The sequence below is a fragment of the Rhinolophus ferrumequinum genome, chromosome 25 (assembly GCF_004115265.2).
Source record: "Rhinolophus ferrumequinum isolate MPI-CBG mRhiFer1 chromosome 25, mRhiFer1_v1.p, whole genome shotgun sequence".
Classification (NCBI taxonomy): domain Eukaryota; kingdom Metazoa; phylum Chordata; class Mammalia; order Chiroptera; family Rhinolophidae; genus Rhinolophus; species Rhinolophus ferrumequinum.
Genome location: NC_046308.1, coordinates 10,103,232 through 10,121,518, shown reverse-complemented (window position 1 = coordinate 10,121,518; position 18,287 = coordinate 10,103,232). Strand labels below are relative to the sequence as shown.

Below are 18,287 nucleotides of genomic sequence, written 5' to 3'. Positions count from 1 at the left end.
AACTTTCCTTAAATCATCCGTAGGAAAACAAGCTAAGTCTTTTATAGAAGTGTCTTGTTTTGCTGTTTTGCATAGTGTCAGAATCCTTAGACTCAGGCCATACCGTGCTGCCATGTCATGTAAAGCTGAGTGACATTCAGCTGTCTTTGGGTGGTAGGTTGCTTTTTGCTCCACTTTGAAGGTTCTTCTTTGTGAAAGGTTCTGTGCCGTATAGTAAGCACAAAAGTATTGACATTCCCTGTGTGCATATGGAAGTGGCATTGTTCTGTGTGGGTGAAAAGGCAAGCAATAAATAAATATACAAATAATTTCATATGGCCATGTGCCACAAGCAGTTGATGAGAAAGTGAGTGACGGGGAAGGGCTACTTTAGATTAGAGGGGTTAGCTAGGGAAGGTCTCTGGGAGGAGATGACCTTTGAGTTGAGACCTGAGAATACGCCAGCCAGATCCAGGGAAAAGAGAAAAAGCTCTGAGCTCTCTTTGTTGGAGAAACAAACACAAGGCCAGTACTGTTGAAACTGGGAAACCAGAGGAAAATGGAAGAGGTAGCTGGAGATGAGCTCAGGTGGGATCTTGTAGGCCATGGTAAGCAGTTTAAATACATGTTTCATGCCATGTGAAGCTATTGGAGTAGAGTTTTAAGGAGAAGAATGCTGTGGTGTGATTACAGTTTTGAAAAGATCACTTTGGCTCTCTCATGGAGAATGAACTTAAGGAGCCTGGAGTGAAAGCAGTGAGAGCAGTGAAAAGCTTTTGCTTCTTGATGAAGCAGGATTGTAAAAGCAACTTGGCGATATCTGTACTTTACAGAGTGTTAGTATATTTTCTGTCCAAACAACATCTGTTTCATGTTTACTGCATTTCTCCTTTTGACTATTTTCTTTACTATCTGATGAGCATTTGAATTGCTAAGTCATCTTTGGGGTAAGATTCCCTTTGAATATATGCATGTTTTAGTTAGGGTATTCATTGTTATTTTAAGGAGTATGTACAGGTACTTGAGTAAAAATCTGCAGATACAACCACTTTGGACGTTCATAGGATAATTGAGCTTGTTAGAAGAATTCAGCAGGTTACAAACACACTTAGACTGGGTTTAAAACCTCATAGTCATTTCTCTTTATTAATTGCCCTTAATATTTTGACATATAGGTGATACATAAGTTTCAGGAATATTTGTTCTCAGTTTTTCAGATACTGCCATACTGAACCTCAGTCTAAACTGGTGCTGTGGATAGTCTTTCCCTCTCCCCTCCCTTTTTAGTTTCAGAACAGTTTTCCTTTATGGAAAAGCACTTTTCATTTTGAGAATTTCACATTTAAAATAAGCCAAATGCCTCGTGTTCACGTTGTGCTTTTACAACTCATAACAGCTGAACACAACATCCTTCGCCTCCTTTGAAATTCCCTCCCTTTTTCGGTAGAGGATAAGTATGGTGACCACAGCTGTTATGTTGGGAAGAGGAGTGGGAATACCCCTAAAATAAGACTGGTGACGAATAAGTCTTGTACCAAGTTCCACGTCAGGCCCAGCCAAACCTATAATATATTACTACCTTGAGTGGACTCCTTCAGGATCCACAAAGAAGAGAAAGGCTTGGGTGTCAGGAGTTCTTCCATTGGAGGCTGACAGCAGGGAAGAGCGGGAAAGTCAGCGAAGGGGAAAAGAAAGAAAAGCACAGTTGGCCTTGAAACAGCACAGATCCTCCCTAAAGCTCTCACAGTAAGAGAAAATGACAGACCATGGTCAGCAGATTATCTTATCAAATTGATATGAAAAGATTTCGTTAAGCTCCGTTTTGCAGAGACCACTAAGAGAATCAAATATTCAGGTTTTGATACTTCTGGATTAAGATAACTACGTTATAGTTTATCTGGTACTTCATTTTTTTTAAACTGAAATTTTTACTTTAAGCTTGAATAAAAATCTTCATTGGCAACTATAAAAAAAAGAAAATAAGCTTTAAAAATTGAGAGCCATACTGGATAATTGCATACAAAATAATGAATTATTGTTCAACAACCATCTAGTGTATAGCTCCCCCCAGAAATAAAGGAACACCATAGAAGCTTCCTGAGTACCCTTCACTAACAAAACTCTCCTTTTCCCTTAGGTGGCAAATGCTAATTAAAGTAACTTTTAATTGTTATGCTTTATAATAGCTAGTTATTAAACTGAGGAAAGGAGAATCAACATGGGCCAATACCAGATGACAATGCAAGTCAGTGTTAATACCGTTGTGTTCCAAAAGGCCAATAAGTTAGTTAGTTGGAAAATCATGTATTTTATTTCTTATGAAAAATCTGTTATATTCTAACTTGTGGATAAACTAAAGCTAGCCTATTAAAAGCTGATTTAACATTTAATGCTTAACTTTAGTGTTGGTTTGGGTTCCGGTTTTGAGATGAGAATGAGTAGATTGACTGGCTAGGACTTGATTCTGTAAATATTTGAAATGCTCACAGTCTACGAGTGTCTTGGACGGCTTTCCCACATGCTAGTGCACCTCCTTAGAACCATGCAATTGGAGAGCTGGACAGAATCTCAAAAAAAGTAGAGATAACGACTAAAGAAGTACCAGAGGGGCGGCCGGACGGCTCAGTTGGTTAGAGGGCGAGCTCTGAACAACAGGGTTGCCGGTTCGATTCCCACAAGGGTCAGTGAGCTGCGCCCTCCACAGCTAGAAAGAATACAACGACTTGGAGCTGAGGGGCCCTGGAGAAACACAGTTCCTCAATATTCTCCACCCCCTCGCCAAAAAAAAAAAAAAAAAAGCGCCAGCACCAGGGACTTGTTAGTGTTGCGGAGTGATGCAAGCTTTCATGTCTCTGGTCCTGTTTACTCTTTTTCTTTTTAGTGGTTTGCAAGTTCTGTCCTCTTTGCAAACTCTTTGATTTATTTATGGTTTCAAGTGAGCTCTCTGTAGAACTCCATTATATATAAAATAAAAGTATAACTGGACAAAACTGCAGCAATACTAGTTGAGGTGTGGAGAGAGACTTGCTGGGACCCTTCCACAGGATGTTTAACTCCCATGACCACAGGGAGAAAGAAGGCGGCTGCCCCGTGTGTCACTGAGTCTGCTCAGCTCGTCCCCACCCCAGATTGTGCCCTGTCCAGAGTTACTGGGTCACTTCACCATCCAATCACAATGCCATTCTGGCCAAGTTTAGAAAGCAGATACGACTGAACTCATTCACACACCACTGTGTAAACAACTGGTCTTCATTTCCCAAAGTACTCGGAGTTGTAGAAATTGTGTTCATGCAGAGGAGTCCTTTGGTGCGGAGACACCTGCAGGAATGAAGTACAAGTGTCGGCAGTGTTGGAATATTTAGGTCATTTATAAAATGTTTGCTTATGAGTTGGAAACTGCTTAGCTTGTTAAAAGTTTTGGATAAAGACAACTTTTTCCTGGATATGTTTCAATTTAAAGTTTTGAGAACGACTTATTGTTTTCCAGTAGGTTGTTTTGAATTAAAAAAGCGTAAATTAAATTTGAAGAACTAAGGGGAGAATTATACATTCTGGCTTTTAAAAGTGAAGATTAATTTGTGATTCTTCTAAGTACCAGATTAATATAATAGAAATTCATGTGTGAACCAAATAATCATTTTGAAAAATAAAATGTTCTGATTACACTAAGAATTCATGTAAACTGAAGTTTTCAAATAAAATTTATTTTGTGATGACATGTTTGATATTGATGATGATTTTGTATTTTTCAAACAGAAGATGGCAAGGAAAGCTTATAGAAATAATTTTAGATTCGTTTTGGGGGAGTCATGATTTTACACAATGCAAAAGACCAACAAAAGAGAGAGGAGACTTGTGTACTTACGTATAAAGTAGAAATTGTATAGATATTATCCTCTGTAATCAAAGACTTGTTACTTTATTCCTTATGATGTGTGTGTGTGTGTGTGTGTGTAGAAAAGCATCCTTTATTTTAGATGTCAGCAGCTAGGGAAGATGGTAGACTCGTCTAAAAAGACCACCCACCTTCTGGTGAAATTTTAAACTTGTCTAATTCTAATATAGTGAGGTGCATGTCGAACTTCTCTTCAAAACACACTGTGTTTAATTAAATGCACATTAGAGCTCATTGGTCTACTTATAGACATGTTAAAGATAGGCTGCAGATTTCTTAGTTTCTAATCTGGTGTGCTAACACAGGTCAGCAAACTCTAAAATCCAGCAGCTAAAAATTGCTTAAGCATTTTTCTGTTTTACAAAAACGTGTTCATTCTACATTATCATTTTTTTAGACAAGCTTTTTTTTTAGGTCGCAAAGTTTTGTGAACCAGTCTTAACTTTTTCTGTTATTTGCTTTTATTTGGTCCTTTACTGTTTTAACAAAATTTCAGGTGTGTAAGTTGTTTTGCTTGTTTTGTAGTACATTCTTAGCGTAAAATATAGTAGTGTTGTAGAAAGCTTAAAAAAGAGACTAACCATTTTTTAAAATGTTTAATTATGCAGGGTCTGCTAACCTTGAAAAAATACTTTGTTATTTTGGTTTAACTAAAATCTTCCAATTCCTGGCTAATAAATATTTTTTTCTGTCAACTACCAAGCTCCCCATATACAACAACCCAGCAACACATATGCATGAACCCACAAAAGACTGCAGCTGTAGGGGTGTGTGAAGTGGTTCACTTTTCAAAATCCCATAAGAAAATTGACTTAACATGTCAATATAATGTGGCTTGTGCTTTTTTTTTCCAGTTTAAATTAGGGCTTTTATATTTATAATTCAAACCTTTGCCAGATGCAGTGATTGATGGAAGTTGGGTTAAATGATAGACTGTTACAAAATAATTATTCTACATTCCTGTTTTTAATCAAAATTACATTCTTCTACTGTTTTACTTAAAATAGAAGCTAGGTTTTCTGTTTTGGCCTAGCATTTTATGTAAAGAGAAAAAAATATTTTGTAATAAAACTAGATAATGGAAAAAGTGGAGAAGACAAATTATTTTATAGTAAAAGTAAGATAATGGAAAAAGAGAAGGGGATTAATACTGCTGTTGAATTTTGTAGTCCTATGGTGAAAGAAGTGGAAAGAAGGTAGGTCAATAAAAGTTACTGTTAAAACGACAAAAATTCTGTAATTTTTACCTCCAAAGACTTGGGTATGTAGAGTGAGATTGCTACTTTATTTGCCACAGACTGTCTGGCTTCAATACAGGCCGAGGTGCCCATCAGGTCTCAAGGATATGGCCCTGAGAGCCTGGTCTAGGGAAACCTTTGTGTATGAAGTCTTCACAGTAGTCTCCTCTCTCGCTCTCGCGCGCGCTCTCTCTCTCTCTCTCTCTCTCTCTCTCTCTCTCTCTCTCTCTCTCTCTCTCTCTCTGGCTCTCTCGCTCTCTCGCTCTCTCTCTCTCACTCTCTCACTCACTCACTCACTCACTCACTCACAGATGTTATTTTTGCTACATTTGCTATTTTAACCTGTCAGTTAAAAAATAATTACTATGTCGGTATGGCTGGCGGCTCATATAGGAAAAATATGCTGTCTCTTAATCAAAGGTGATTACAGTTTTTTCCTGTCTATAAATGCGCTTGTTGTGTAACGAGAATGCATTAGTCTCAGACTGATGTACGAAATGAAAGGCAGCAAGAAGCAGCACCATTGTTATCACTCCAGGCGTGTCTAATGAATCGTGTTTCCATGTTCTCTCGGTCACGCCGTAGAGTGCCCTCAGCCAGGGCTAAGCCTCCTGTAAAATGCTCTTTAAGATTATTGTAGCAAGAACAGAAATGCTGGGTGAGTGGGGGTGGGGAGAGAATGCCAACAAGACAGCTGCATTTCAAACAGTTACAGCTGCAAGGATTACTCACTGTAATGGCAGTGACAGACAACTGTTTGAGCTTTAGTGTAAAAGGCAATTTGGGGACTTGCCCTGTCAGAATTTTAGTAGCAATCTGTGTGTGTGTGTGTGTGTGTGTGTGTGTGTGTGTGTGTGTGTGTGGTGTGCGTGTGCGCTCGTGTGTGTATTTCAAATCAGGTTGTAGCTGAAGAGTGGAAGGAAATATTTTTAATTTTCACTGCTTAATTGTGCCAGCGTTAAAATCAATAGTTGACTCATCCTGATTAAAGTCATTGTCTTAGAGGAAGTTTATAAAATGTTTATTTTGTAGTATTTATGGATTTAAATACAAATGTTCTAACTGAACCATATATCTAGTTTTCTTTCTGTAAATTTAATTTTATCTTGTGGTTCCTGTCCTAGTAATGTTGATCTTTCTTATAATTTCTGAGCATGTAGCATTTTAAAAGCATGTAGCTATTTAATAAATAATAGTATTTTATTTTAAAAATACTATTTATATACAAATAGTATTTATTTTAACAATTATTTCAAATACGATGTTCATTGAAGAAAATCTGGAAAATACACAGAATAAAGAAGAAAATAATAATTGTTCCAGTAATCTAAGAAAATGTTTATTTTAATGGTTGTCCTGGGATTTTTTTTTAAATGTATTATATAAAAAATGTAGAGTATATCAATAGCTTTGAAGGATAAAAATGTAAAAAATATTTTAAAATCTTTAAAAGGAGTATCAAATGGGGGCAAATTTCATTCATAGAAGTCAATAGCCATTGTGCAAGATTTCCTTTTCACTCTGTAGCTATTAAAGTAACATTGTAGCCTCAGTGTTTTCTGTAGCAATTGTCTTTTGAAGGTCTTGTTCAGTTTATCTAGAAATTTAGTTTTATGGTCTCCTTCAATTTAAAGTTGAGTGGCTTTACATGGAGTCCTGTGATCCATTGAAATGCTAACTTGGGTCATGTCTCAATTGCTACAATGCTGTGTGGAAACCATCATTAAAATTCTGATTATCCTGCAACTGGCAGAGAACTCATGCTGTTAGATTCCTTAGTAAGACATTATACTGTTAAGATTTGAATCATGACTCTGCTTCTGTCTGATGAACATTATCAATGTTCATAATCACTTCAAGTTGCAAATAGGTCAAAACAAATGGAGCATTTTGATACACATCTTCTATCCCTAATTCTCGTTTGATGAATTGACATTGGGAAAGCTAAAATCCATTTTCAACATAGATTTGTTAAGTGATACCAAATATTCTACACCCGCAAGCAATTCAAGGAAGTCAGAGCTCTAAGTGGGTTGAATTTGATTTAAGTAATAAGTCCATTTAGTTATTAATGACTTCAAATATAGATTTTACAAGGCAATCAATAGTGGCATAACTGTGATCAGTCAATAGTGTATGTAATTGGATTTTTTATGGGCATAATGTTACATTTCAGAATTAATGTAGCATTATGCTACTTTGTTACCCAATTTTTGTAAGTCAATTTTAAGAAGGCAGATACTTCAAAATTATGTATTTATCTTTAAAATGTTTCATTTGATGCAACCCATAATATTCAGTTAATAAGTGTTTTCTTATATTGTCTGTGTAGTACAATTCTTAGATAGTAAATTTAATAATTTAGAACAGAAAAAAACTAGCGTGCTTTATCTATTTCAGATAAAGGTTGAAAACAAAGGCAGTGGAGCAGATTGGTGTCAGAACTGCTCTATTTTTAGCAGCTTGTCACTGAAATGTAACTGGGAAATAATCTTGTTTCGTGTGCCTAGTTTTAATCTATTTGTATTTTTGGAGTTTGGAGCAAAATTTGATTTTCAGTAATTTTAATGGCTGAATAAGGAGTGCCGTCCCTGGAAGTGCCCCTCCCCCTCCAATATTTGCAATGTTCAATGTGGTTACTGAACTCAATGTTCTGGATAATAGGTTTCATTAGTTTTGATGCCTGAGGTAAAAAAGCAGTAGGTGGGAGTAAGAAGTGTTTTTGATGTCTAGACGTTCATTTCAGCTGTTGCTGCAATATGATACATTAAAAGGAAATATGTATCATAGCTCAGAGGAAATATGTATTCTTTGAAAGTAATTCTACTTTTAAACTGTGTAAGGCAGGGTGACCTGAATTCTAAAAGGATGAGCTTGAATTTCTTCAAGGTTGCACAATCTTTGTGTTCTTCCCTATCCTGTTCCATTCTCCCTCCTCCCGTTTTTTTCCCCCTTCAAGTCAAGTATGTCAGTTTCATTTGTCGACTTGGAAGCAGTATCTTTCCAAGATCTCTGCTGGGAAACACAAAATTATTGAAGTGTATGCTGCTTTGATATTTTGCCATATTGACTTTTTTCCTGAACCTTTTATATGGGTTTTCTTTCAAAGAAGCTTATTAATTCTGCAAGGAGCCATGTTTTGCAAAGTTGAAAGAAGTTTTGTATTACAATTTGTGAGGATTTTAAAAAATAATTTGGGCACTAAATAATTACAGCTATTTAAATTTTCCTTTCTAAAACTGTCTTCTGCTAAAAAAATTTATGTAGTACTTTTACAGTTTAAATATTTGATTATGAGGTTTACTGTATTTTAAAAAGTTGAATAACAGCAATTTAAAAATTTCTGATTATAGCTTTTGCAATTTAAGAGATAACTTTAGTGCTCAAATTGGGTTGGTTTTTTTTTTTTTTTTTTTTTTTTTTTTTTGTAAATAGGCAGCTGTGGTGGTACTTAGTTTTATTTTTTCAGTTTTAGTTTGGCTATAATAGACCACATAACAGCAGGAGAATGTTTTAATTTAGGAGTTCTTTGTTTTGGTTGATTCTTGCCACTCATTTATTGTACACACATTTTAGGTCTCCTAGTGCTTTCTTTTCTGAGACTGTTAACAAAATTTTAGAAAAAGTTCTCCTATTATACGAAAGTTGATTTATATAGTCTATAGAGATAGTCTTCTTGCTACTTTCCTATATAATTAATCAGCATTTAAGTTGAAACTTTAGAGATCAAAAGACTTAGAAAGGCTTAAAAAAAAAAAAAAATTACGGAGACAGTATACCCTGGGGAGATTGTAGGTTTCCTAAAGACAGGCCTCAACTTAGCACCTGCAGGCCTTATAAACTTGACAGTTGCTTTTCTTCTCAGGCTCTTGGAAGGGAGAGGGAGGGGGAATTAAGTAGTAAGTGCATCTCACATCATTTACAGATGTTTAACCTAGACTAACTACTCCCTGGCCTCCCTCCTGCGCCCCTTCTCCCCCCACAAAAAAGAGGATTCTTTCTGAAGAATCTCAGTATCAAGCAAATGAAAGTGTTGGTTTAAATTTTACCTGGGGAGGAGGACGTCTCAGATGAATTAGTTTAAAAAGCTGTCATGTGATTTTCGCTGACTTTACTGTGGAGCTATACAAAGATTGCAGAAGCAATTGCAATTTTGTGTAACTTTTGAAAAGATTACATGTGGCTACTTAGAAAACATTCATTTAAAGTGCAAATTGTAGATCCAAAGGGTAATTTAACTTCAGTGTTGAAATTTCTTTCTGGCCAGTACTAAGGGGGGAGGTGGGTTCACTTAACACTAACCCTATGGAGAAGAGTGATTTCATTGAAAGAGCATGGGTGTTAGAACCAGAACGCTTGGAGTTGAATCTCTTCTTTGCCACTAATCCTCTTAATTAGATATAAGGAGATTTTAAATGGAAGCTAATTCCGGTGAAATTGGAAAGGTATGTGCACACATAATATCAGGTCAACTCAACACGTTTATCTGAAATGTCTCAGTCACTGCAGCTATGAAAATAAACTCCCTTGAGGAGTTTAATTAATGTAATAATTCATCTATTTACTATTTATAAAACTAGATATATTATAAAAATACATTTGATCCTGTGAGCTGCTGAGAATAGATAGCTGTGTTTGACGTGTAGATTATGTGACCTTGGGCAAGTTTAAGATTTTTAGGCCTTAGTTTTCTCATTTATAAAATAGAGATTAGAATAAACTGTATTGGTCAGAATTCTTAGTTGCAAACTAAGAAAAGGAATTGGTTAAAAGGATATTGTGTGTTCACAGAACTAACTATTTATTTGACAGGTCTAGGATCAGTGCTGCATAATTGGTTTGATGAGAAGGGAGTGCTGTCACCACCAAGCAAGAGATGCTGCAGTGCCTCTCCTGCTTTAGCACCAGAACTGGTTCTTTCCGCCTCTATTAATAGGGCCAACACAAAGATCTCTCTCCTTCCACTCCCTTTTGTGTCACTAGATCCAGAGTCAAAGCTGTGGTGCGGCAGCATCTAGTAGAGTTCACATTGCAGGAGAGGACGGAAAAGAGAGAGTCGGTCTTTTCAGCTCCTGTTAGGGCTGACCATCTCTGACCACAACCAGAAGTCATGAAATCGGCAATCCCAGGTATAGGAAGAAGTCGGATGCTGACTGGCTGTGAAGGCCACATGTGAAGGCCACATGTTCTTTACTCTGTCTTGTGGTGTGGTGGTGAAAAGTGCATTCCTCCCGCCATTTGTGTGGTGCTTGGTTCAAAGCTTGGCACAGAATAAAACCTCAAAAGATGAGATTGTTTTCTGGATAGAAAACCAGTCGTGACTCTAAGTTATTTTATTATCAGTTTGAAATGAAAGACTTTTTATGTTCTACAAAGTATTCAAAGTAGTTTTTGCCTCACAGTGGTTTTCATAGTCTTTATGAGCTTTTTGAGAACGTTCCTAATTTCTAGCCTGGTGCTTGAGGCATAACGGCCAAGAACTGTTGGCTGGTGAATGTTGGCCAAATATCTATTATTAGATTCCAAAAATGTTATTCTAGATTTAACTTATTTTGGAATTTTAGAGATTCATTGAAACATACATGTGTTTCTGGAAATTCTGTACATGAATTTAACGTATGTTCCTTTCCACAAATATGGACAGTAAATTAAAAGGATCAGCAAATGAATGTAATATCTTTAAATTCATAGCCTAAATTCATACTATTTATGAGAGTGATTAAATCTTTGATCACATTAAGTAGTTGACTTCTGCTAAATTATTCACTGTTCCTGAATCTTTAATAAAATATGTAAGACTTAGGGATTTTAAATGTTCAGTGAAGTCCAAACACTGTTTACTTATCTCTCCTGACTTATATTTTAAATTTTGCTGGTTATCTTACAGGATAGTACATAATTTTCTATTTTTTTAAAGCTATAGTATACTTTTCTTAAACAAAAGTTTAATGTAGTGTGATTTGTTTTACTTAATGTTATTGTTTTCTTCCCTGTCTGCGATTAAATTGGTTTGTATTAATTTATATAATACTATATATTCATATAATATAAAGATACAAGAAAGACGATACGAGAATTGCCATATAAAAAGTATATTAATAAAGGTACTTTAAAAATAATTTTCAGTATTATTTGTATTTACAGTATTTCATATGAAATACTTAATATAACTAATAGTGTATTGTGTTGAGGACTACTTTGGTCTGTTATGTCTTGTTGCTGAAACTGTTTTTTGTTCTTTTTGCTTTTAATTTATGAATGAATAGACACTATATCCTTTGGATAAAAACAATCATGTTTAGTGTGCCTAAGTTTAGAGTAGCACTCCTTTGGATTCACATCCTGTTCTCATTTTCAACACTAAAAATGTAAAAAAAATCAGCGTGAGCATATTCATTATGGTTCAGGTCCAGAGCCTTGTCCAATAGTAAAATGAGTATGTAAATTAGAGCAATGAAAGATCATGAGTAAATTTTACTGTTTTTTTTTTTTTTTTTTGTATGTAGTTGTACAAGTGTTGACAAATGTACACAGGTATGTAACCACCACCATAATCAAGATGTAGAACAGTTCCGTCACCCCCTAAATGTCCATGTCCTCTGTTACCAACCGCCTCCCGCTCCCATACCTGGATATCGTTGAGCAGTTTATACTACCTTAAGTTTGCTCTTGCAAGAATGTCATATGAGTGAATCACGCAACATGTGGCCCTTGTAATATGCCTTTTTTTTTCACTTAGCATAGTGACATTCATGTTTCGACTGTGTCAGTAGTTCCTTTTATTTTTGAGTAGTATTCCGTTGTATGGATTTTCTACCGTTTGTCCTTTTCTCAGTTGAGGGACACTTGGATGGTTTCCAGTTTGGGGCAATTATGATAAAAACGATAAACGTTTGCTACAGTGTGTCATGTGAACATAAGTTCTTACTCAACTTGACTGTATATGTAAGGGGCACATTGCTGGGCTATATAGCAAGTATATATTTAACTTAAGAAAAAATTGCCCAAGTCACCTTTTCCAAAATGGCTGCACTGTTTTTGCATTCCTCAGCAGTATGTGACAGTCCCAGTTACTCTGTATGCTCACTAGTATTGTCAGTTTTTTAAAGCCATTCTAATGGGTGATCTCTCATTCTGCTTTCAATTTGCATTTCTGTAATGACTAGTGAGGTTTTGAACATCTTTTCATGTTTGTATTTGCCATTCATATATGTTCTTTGGCAAAGTGCTCAAATCTTTTGTCCATTTTCTAAAATTGTGTTTTTCTTAGTGTTGTGTTTTGAGATTTTTTTTTTTAAAGAATAGCATATTGTGAATACAAGTCCTTGTCAGATATGTGATTTGTAACTGCTTATTCCCCATCTGTGGCTGTCTTTTCCATAGCTTAACATAACTTTTTCATGTTTTTTGAAGAGCAGAGTTCTTCATTTTGATGAAGCTCCATTTAACATTTTTCCCCCTTATGGATCACATTTTGGTGTCATATCTAAGAAGCCTATTTAAGCTTATGAAAAGTTTTTCCTGTATTTTCAAAGTCTTATAGTTTTAGGTCTCACATTTTGTTCTGTGATCCATTATGAGTTAATTTTTCTATATGGTGTGAGGTAGGGGTTGAGGCTCAGCTTTTTTGTGTAGGGACGTTTATTAATTTCAGCACCATTTCTTAAAAAGACTTTTTTTCTCTACTGAATTGCCTTTGCCCTCATTGTTGAAAATCAGTTGATCATATAATTGTGGGTCTATTTCTGGACTCTCTGTTTGGTTCTATCGGTCTATATCTGTATATCTATCCTTTCTCTAGTACCACACTGTCTTGTCTATTCTAGCTTTATAGTAAATCTGGAAACCAGGTGGGGTAAGTCTCTCAACTGTTTCGTTTTTTTTTTTTTTTTTAACATTATTTTGGCTATTCTGGTTCCTTTGCTTTTTCACATACATATGTAGATTCAGTTTGTCTATTTCTATTTTCAAAAACTCTGCAGAGATTTTGATTGGAATTCAGTTGACTCTAGATTGGTTTGGGAGGAACTGACATATCAATGAGTTTTCTAGTCTGCAATCAGTATATACCTTTGCATTTGTTTGTCTTTTTTATTTCTTTTGTCGGTTTTGTAGTCTTCAGCGTATATATCTTACACATAATTTGTAAGATTTATATCCGGGAATTTCATGGTTTTTTGGTGCTGTTGTAAATGGTGCTTAAAATTTTTTCCAATTCTAGTTATTCATTCCAGGGTATAGAAATATGATTGTTTTGTGTCTATGGACCTCGTATTCTGTGATCTAGCTAAACTCAATTTTAATTCTAGTAGCTTTTTTCTGTTGATTCTTTAAGATTTTCTAATAGTCATGCCTTCTGTGAATAGAGACCCTTGTATTTCTTTCATTCCAGTCAGTATGCCGGATATTTTTTTTTTCTTGCTTTATTGTATTGGCTTAGACTTCCCCTGTGCTGTGAAATAGGAGTGGTGAGAACTGATCTCCTTGCTTTGTTCTTGATATTAAGGAGAAAATATTCAGGTGTTTTTTTTTAAACATTAAGTATGATGTTAGTTGTAGGGTTATTTTTGTAATTGCTCTTTTAAGATTTGTTCTTTGAAAAAAAAAATCAGTTCTAAGACCTATCTTAAAATTGTTGAAATCAGGATAAAATCATAAAATTGTGATGTAGTCGTCATTGCCTGTGCGTGCGCCAACTTGTTGAGTATTCCATGTTACGTTACCGAACAGCGACACATCTTCAGCATCTCAGGTAGCAGAGTGTTTGAGGACCATCTGAGGAAGAAACAGAGTTCTGGTTATGTGAGAGCTTTCCTTTTACTTCTGTTAAGGTCAAAGTAGCACCAACATTAAAATATGCTAGGAGGAGGCAATTAGACCTGAATGTGAGTATTCTGTAAGACAGCTGGCCTGGCTTCTTCAATAACTTAGAGGCATGTTTGAAAAAAAGGAGATGAGCTGTTGGAGATTAAGGAGACTTAAGAGATACTCGTATAACTTGAGAGACAATTGAGAGACTTGGTTTAGATTTGATTTGATGTATACCAAAGTATGTAGGAGTGGGATTTGCTTTCAAGTATATCAAGAAAAACCGAAAGTAAAAGGAAAAAGAAAGGATGGTTGAAACAAATGACAGTGTTCGTAATTTCGCTTAGGAATTTATTGAGGCTCGTAATTCTATTTTAAAGTATGTTTAAAGATTTTAATTATCAAAGATTTTTTTTTTTTTTAATGTGCAGAGTAGGTGTTATCAACTTAGAAGAAAATCTTGGAAAGAAGAGCTGGATGCCCATTTGACAAATGCTGCATCACCAATACTTTTTATGGCATGAAAGACAATTATGTAGGAAAATAGTGACACGAGTGACTGAGTTGAAGAGTGATTCAGAAGAGTTAGACTTTGAATATTGAAGTTTTATTAATTTTTAACTTACTTCTTTGAATATATTGTTTCATGTATGTACAATGATAATTGAAAAACATATTTCGTTAAATCTAAAGGAGCTCTTTAATTACAAATTAAAAATTATAAGTGATAAGAACTATCTTATAGTTCAATTGGCAGCTTTCTCCTACCCATCTACCCCCAATGAAATATAAAATAATGGTGCATGTTAAAATTGATGGTATCTTAGAGTCAGTGAGACTCATTAGGAAAAGAAAGCAAATTAATATGGGGCATTTCTTTTATTGAAATGTTAGCACTCTTTCTTATCCAGGAAAAGCTCTACCCAAAAGGTTTATGTGTGAGGATAGAGATTCATGACACCTCCAGGGCATTGTAGAAAACTCGGATGGTTCCTCCTGAATAGAGACAGTCTGTTGTTAGCTGAATGTTTGCTATGTGTAGCATTTTATTTCCATTTCTGTAGTTATGAATCAAATATGTCTGCCAGAGGTTGCTTTGGGAAAATTTGGTAAGTCAGGATGAGCCACATAGGCAGGAAAATAAAAGTTATTTGGCATTTGAAGACAAAAAGTATCCAGTTTTATCATGAAAAAAAGTCTTTAGATAAACTTTATGAATGTTAATACACTCTTCAAATTCTTTCTGATTGGAGAATATGCAGATGCATTTTGAGATGTCTGTTAGTGTGATAAAAGCATTAAAAATGCATTGTGGGTTTAACATGTGTTTTAATTCTGTCAGAATTTTCTCTGGTGAATGCTTTTGTCAAGATAACAAGTAAAAGAGAGAGGAAATTTTCTTCTGCAAATGTTTCCATCCTTCCAATTTTTTGCTATCTTGAATTGAACTAATGTAATTTAAAAGAAAATTAGCCAACTTCTCTAGGGTGTTTTACATCTTTTTAAATAGGAAAAGAATGTTAGGAATGCATGGGATATTGTTAGTCTGTTGGATTCTCTTGGTGTTAGAGAGTTACTTGTGGCTCAGTGTTATATTTGAAAGGCAAGTACGATATTTCCCATGTCAAACATTAATGAAATTATGAATTCAGGAAATAAATTAATGTTATATTCAGTTTTAATTTCCTGACATTCTCCCTAAAATCATGTCCTTAAAATCCTGTTCATATACTGCTTTCAACATCTAGAAAATTTTGTGTAACTCTGACATTTTTGGATATTTTCGTTTTAATTTACCCTCTGAAAATACATAAGACAACTTTGGTACTAATTCTTGTAAAATACCTCTAATAGAATTTTAACAAAATTAGCCATTGTGACCACTAAAAGGTAGGAAAGATTAATTTGAGAATTTCGAATAATTTCAAACTTTAAAAAGCAGGTTGGAAAGACTTTTATGGGAGGGGAGTTGTACCATGACTGCATTTCAAAGACTTTAAAATCTAAACACATACTTCCTTTTGTACAAAAGTATTTTATAACTTTGGTTAAGTATTTAAATTCCTTTCTCTTTTTCAGTGTGAGATGATTTATTTACATTCACTCATTCACTTTGCTTTAGAAAAATGTTTTAGAAGTTTCTTTTATTTTCATTTGATGCCCTGCTTACTGGTTCATTTTGTTTTGTTTTGTTTTGTTTTGTTTTTTTCAGTTGTGGAAGAAGGACTCTGGGAAAATGGCCTTTCCTATGAATGTCGGACGCTGCTCTTCAAAGCGATCCACAATCTGTTAGAAAGGTAAGAGAAGGAACAGCATCAAGGTGGCTGTGAGACACCCAAGTGTCATGCTAGATACTCGGAGCGTTTCCTGTAGTTCTCAGAACGTTTTCACACACAGTTTTATAAAAATAAAAGTATGTAAATTGCTTGTTTCTTTTTATATTAACATAATTTCAAAGCTAGAGAATTTTCAGGAGTAACACAGCGGACTCCATATATCCTTTGCACATATTCACTAGTAGTTTTTCTTTTGCCCAGTTTGCTTTATAATTAGTGTGTGTGTGTGTGTGTGTGTGTGTGTGTGTGTGTGTGTGTGTATTATTCCCTGAACCACCTAAGAGTCATTCACACACTTGAGATTGTTTTTTTATTAGATGTACATTTCCTAAGGGCAAGGATATCCTCTCATATAAGCACACTACAATTATGAAAGTTAGGAAATTTAACATTGATAAATTGCTATTACCTAATCCATAGTTCAACTCAGGTGTTATCAGTTGTCCCAATTATGTTCTTTATAACTTAACCTCCCTTCCCCCAAGATCCAATCTGTGATCATATATTATATTTTGTTTACATGTCTCTTTAAATCTAGAAGAGTTCCTTAGCTTTTCTTTTTCATTCTCAACATTGACATTTTGGATGAGTTCAGGCCTTATGTTTTATATAAAGTCCCTCAATTTGAGATAGTTTCCTCTAATTTAGATTCAGGTCATGCTTTTTAGTAGGAATACCGTAGAAGTGACGTTGAATCCTTCTCAGTGTTTCATAGCAGGAGGCCTATGATTTCAGGTTCCCATTTTTAATTTTGATCACTTGTTGGAGGTGGTTTCTCCACTGTAAATTAATAAATACTTATTAATTATGGTCTTTGTTAACTCTGCCTTTATAATTAATAATTTGTGGTCAGGTCCAATGAGATTGTATAATTATCCTGTTTGTTATCAAATGTTGACTGACTTGTTTTAGCCTGTATTGGCTGGTGGTCCGTGTCTAAATCAGTTATTACTATTATGGATGTAATGTTAATTTTCAAATGCCACCATTCCCTCTACTTTTATTAGTTGGCACTCTGTTGCAAAGAAGAGCTTTTCATCCCCACCCCACCCCCATGTATGTATGTATTTTATCTATCTCCCTTAATCTTTATATCTATAAATTTGGAAAAATGGATTTCTCTTTTCCTCAGTGGATTATATGATTCATTACCATTATTTATTTTGATATGTTCTTTCATATTTGGCTGGGGGAAGCCCCTTCATGATGGCTGTTATGGTTTTTTGACTTATCCTCATCATTGTTTGAGCACCTCTTTACTCTCTGGCATAACAGGATGTTCAGGCTCTGGATGGTGTTTTAAGGGGCAGGATGGATGAAAAAGAATGGGTTAGTTCTATGGGAAAAACTTTATTCACTTCCCTTCCTGAGTTTATATATAGTACTTTTAAGTGATCAAAGCTGAAAGGACATTCTAGTACTGTGTTTCCCCGAAAATAAGACCTAGCCGGACCATCAGCTCTAATGCATCTTCTGGAGCAAAAATTAATATAAGACCGGGTCTTATATTATCTTATATATATTATAATGTATATGGAACAAAGTACATGTTTTTAAAAATTGTAGTTCACTCTGTTATTTTTTCGATTACAATTTTCAGAAAAATAATTATTGATGAATTTGTGGTTGAATTATTTATTATATATAAGATAATGTAAGAGCTGGTCTTAATGCTATAGTAAAATAAGACTGGGTCTTATATTAATTTTGCTCCAAAAGACGCATTAGAACTGATGGTCCACGTAGGTTTTATTTTCGGGGAAACACGGTATCATTAAGTTTCTTATTCAAGCTTTTATCAAGGGTAACATCACTATAGTGTCACTGCTTAGGATTCTTAAGCTGCAGTTGATAAGTTGTTTAAGTCACTCAGAAAGACCTTTCCCCCCCCAATTTATCTATTTTTCATTCTGAACTTTTGTTCTATCTCTGTGATTTGGAATAGACCTAGAGGCTGTTTACTAAGGGCAGTATATTTTAGAAGAATTGATTTTAAGAGTTAAGTACTCTTATTCCAAATATTTGGTAATT

At 34.9% G+C, this 18,287-nt stretch overlaps 1 protein-coding gene across 2 annotated transcripts in view; it reads left to right on the top strand.

Annotated features, from left to right (window-relative positions):
* The window catches only part of MED13L (mediator complex subunit 13L), a 274,477-nt gene that overhangs the window by 120,053 nt on the left and 136,137 nt on the right, over positions 1-18,287 (top strand). For both annotated transcript variants that reach the window (XM_033097386.1, XM_033097387.1), the window contains exon 3: positions 16,133-16,217. In XM_033097386.1, coding sequence (XP_032953277.1) covers positions 16,133-16,217 — 85 coding nt within the window. The remainder of the gene's footprint in view (positions 1-16,132; positions 16,218-18,287) is intronic.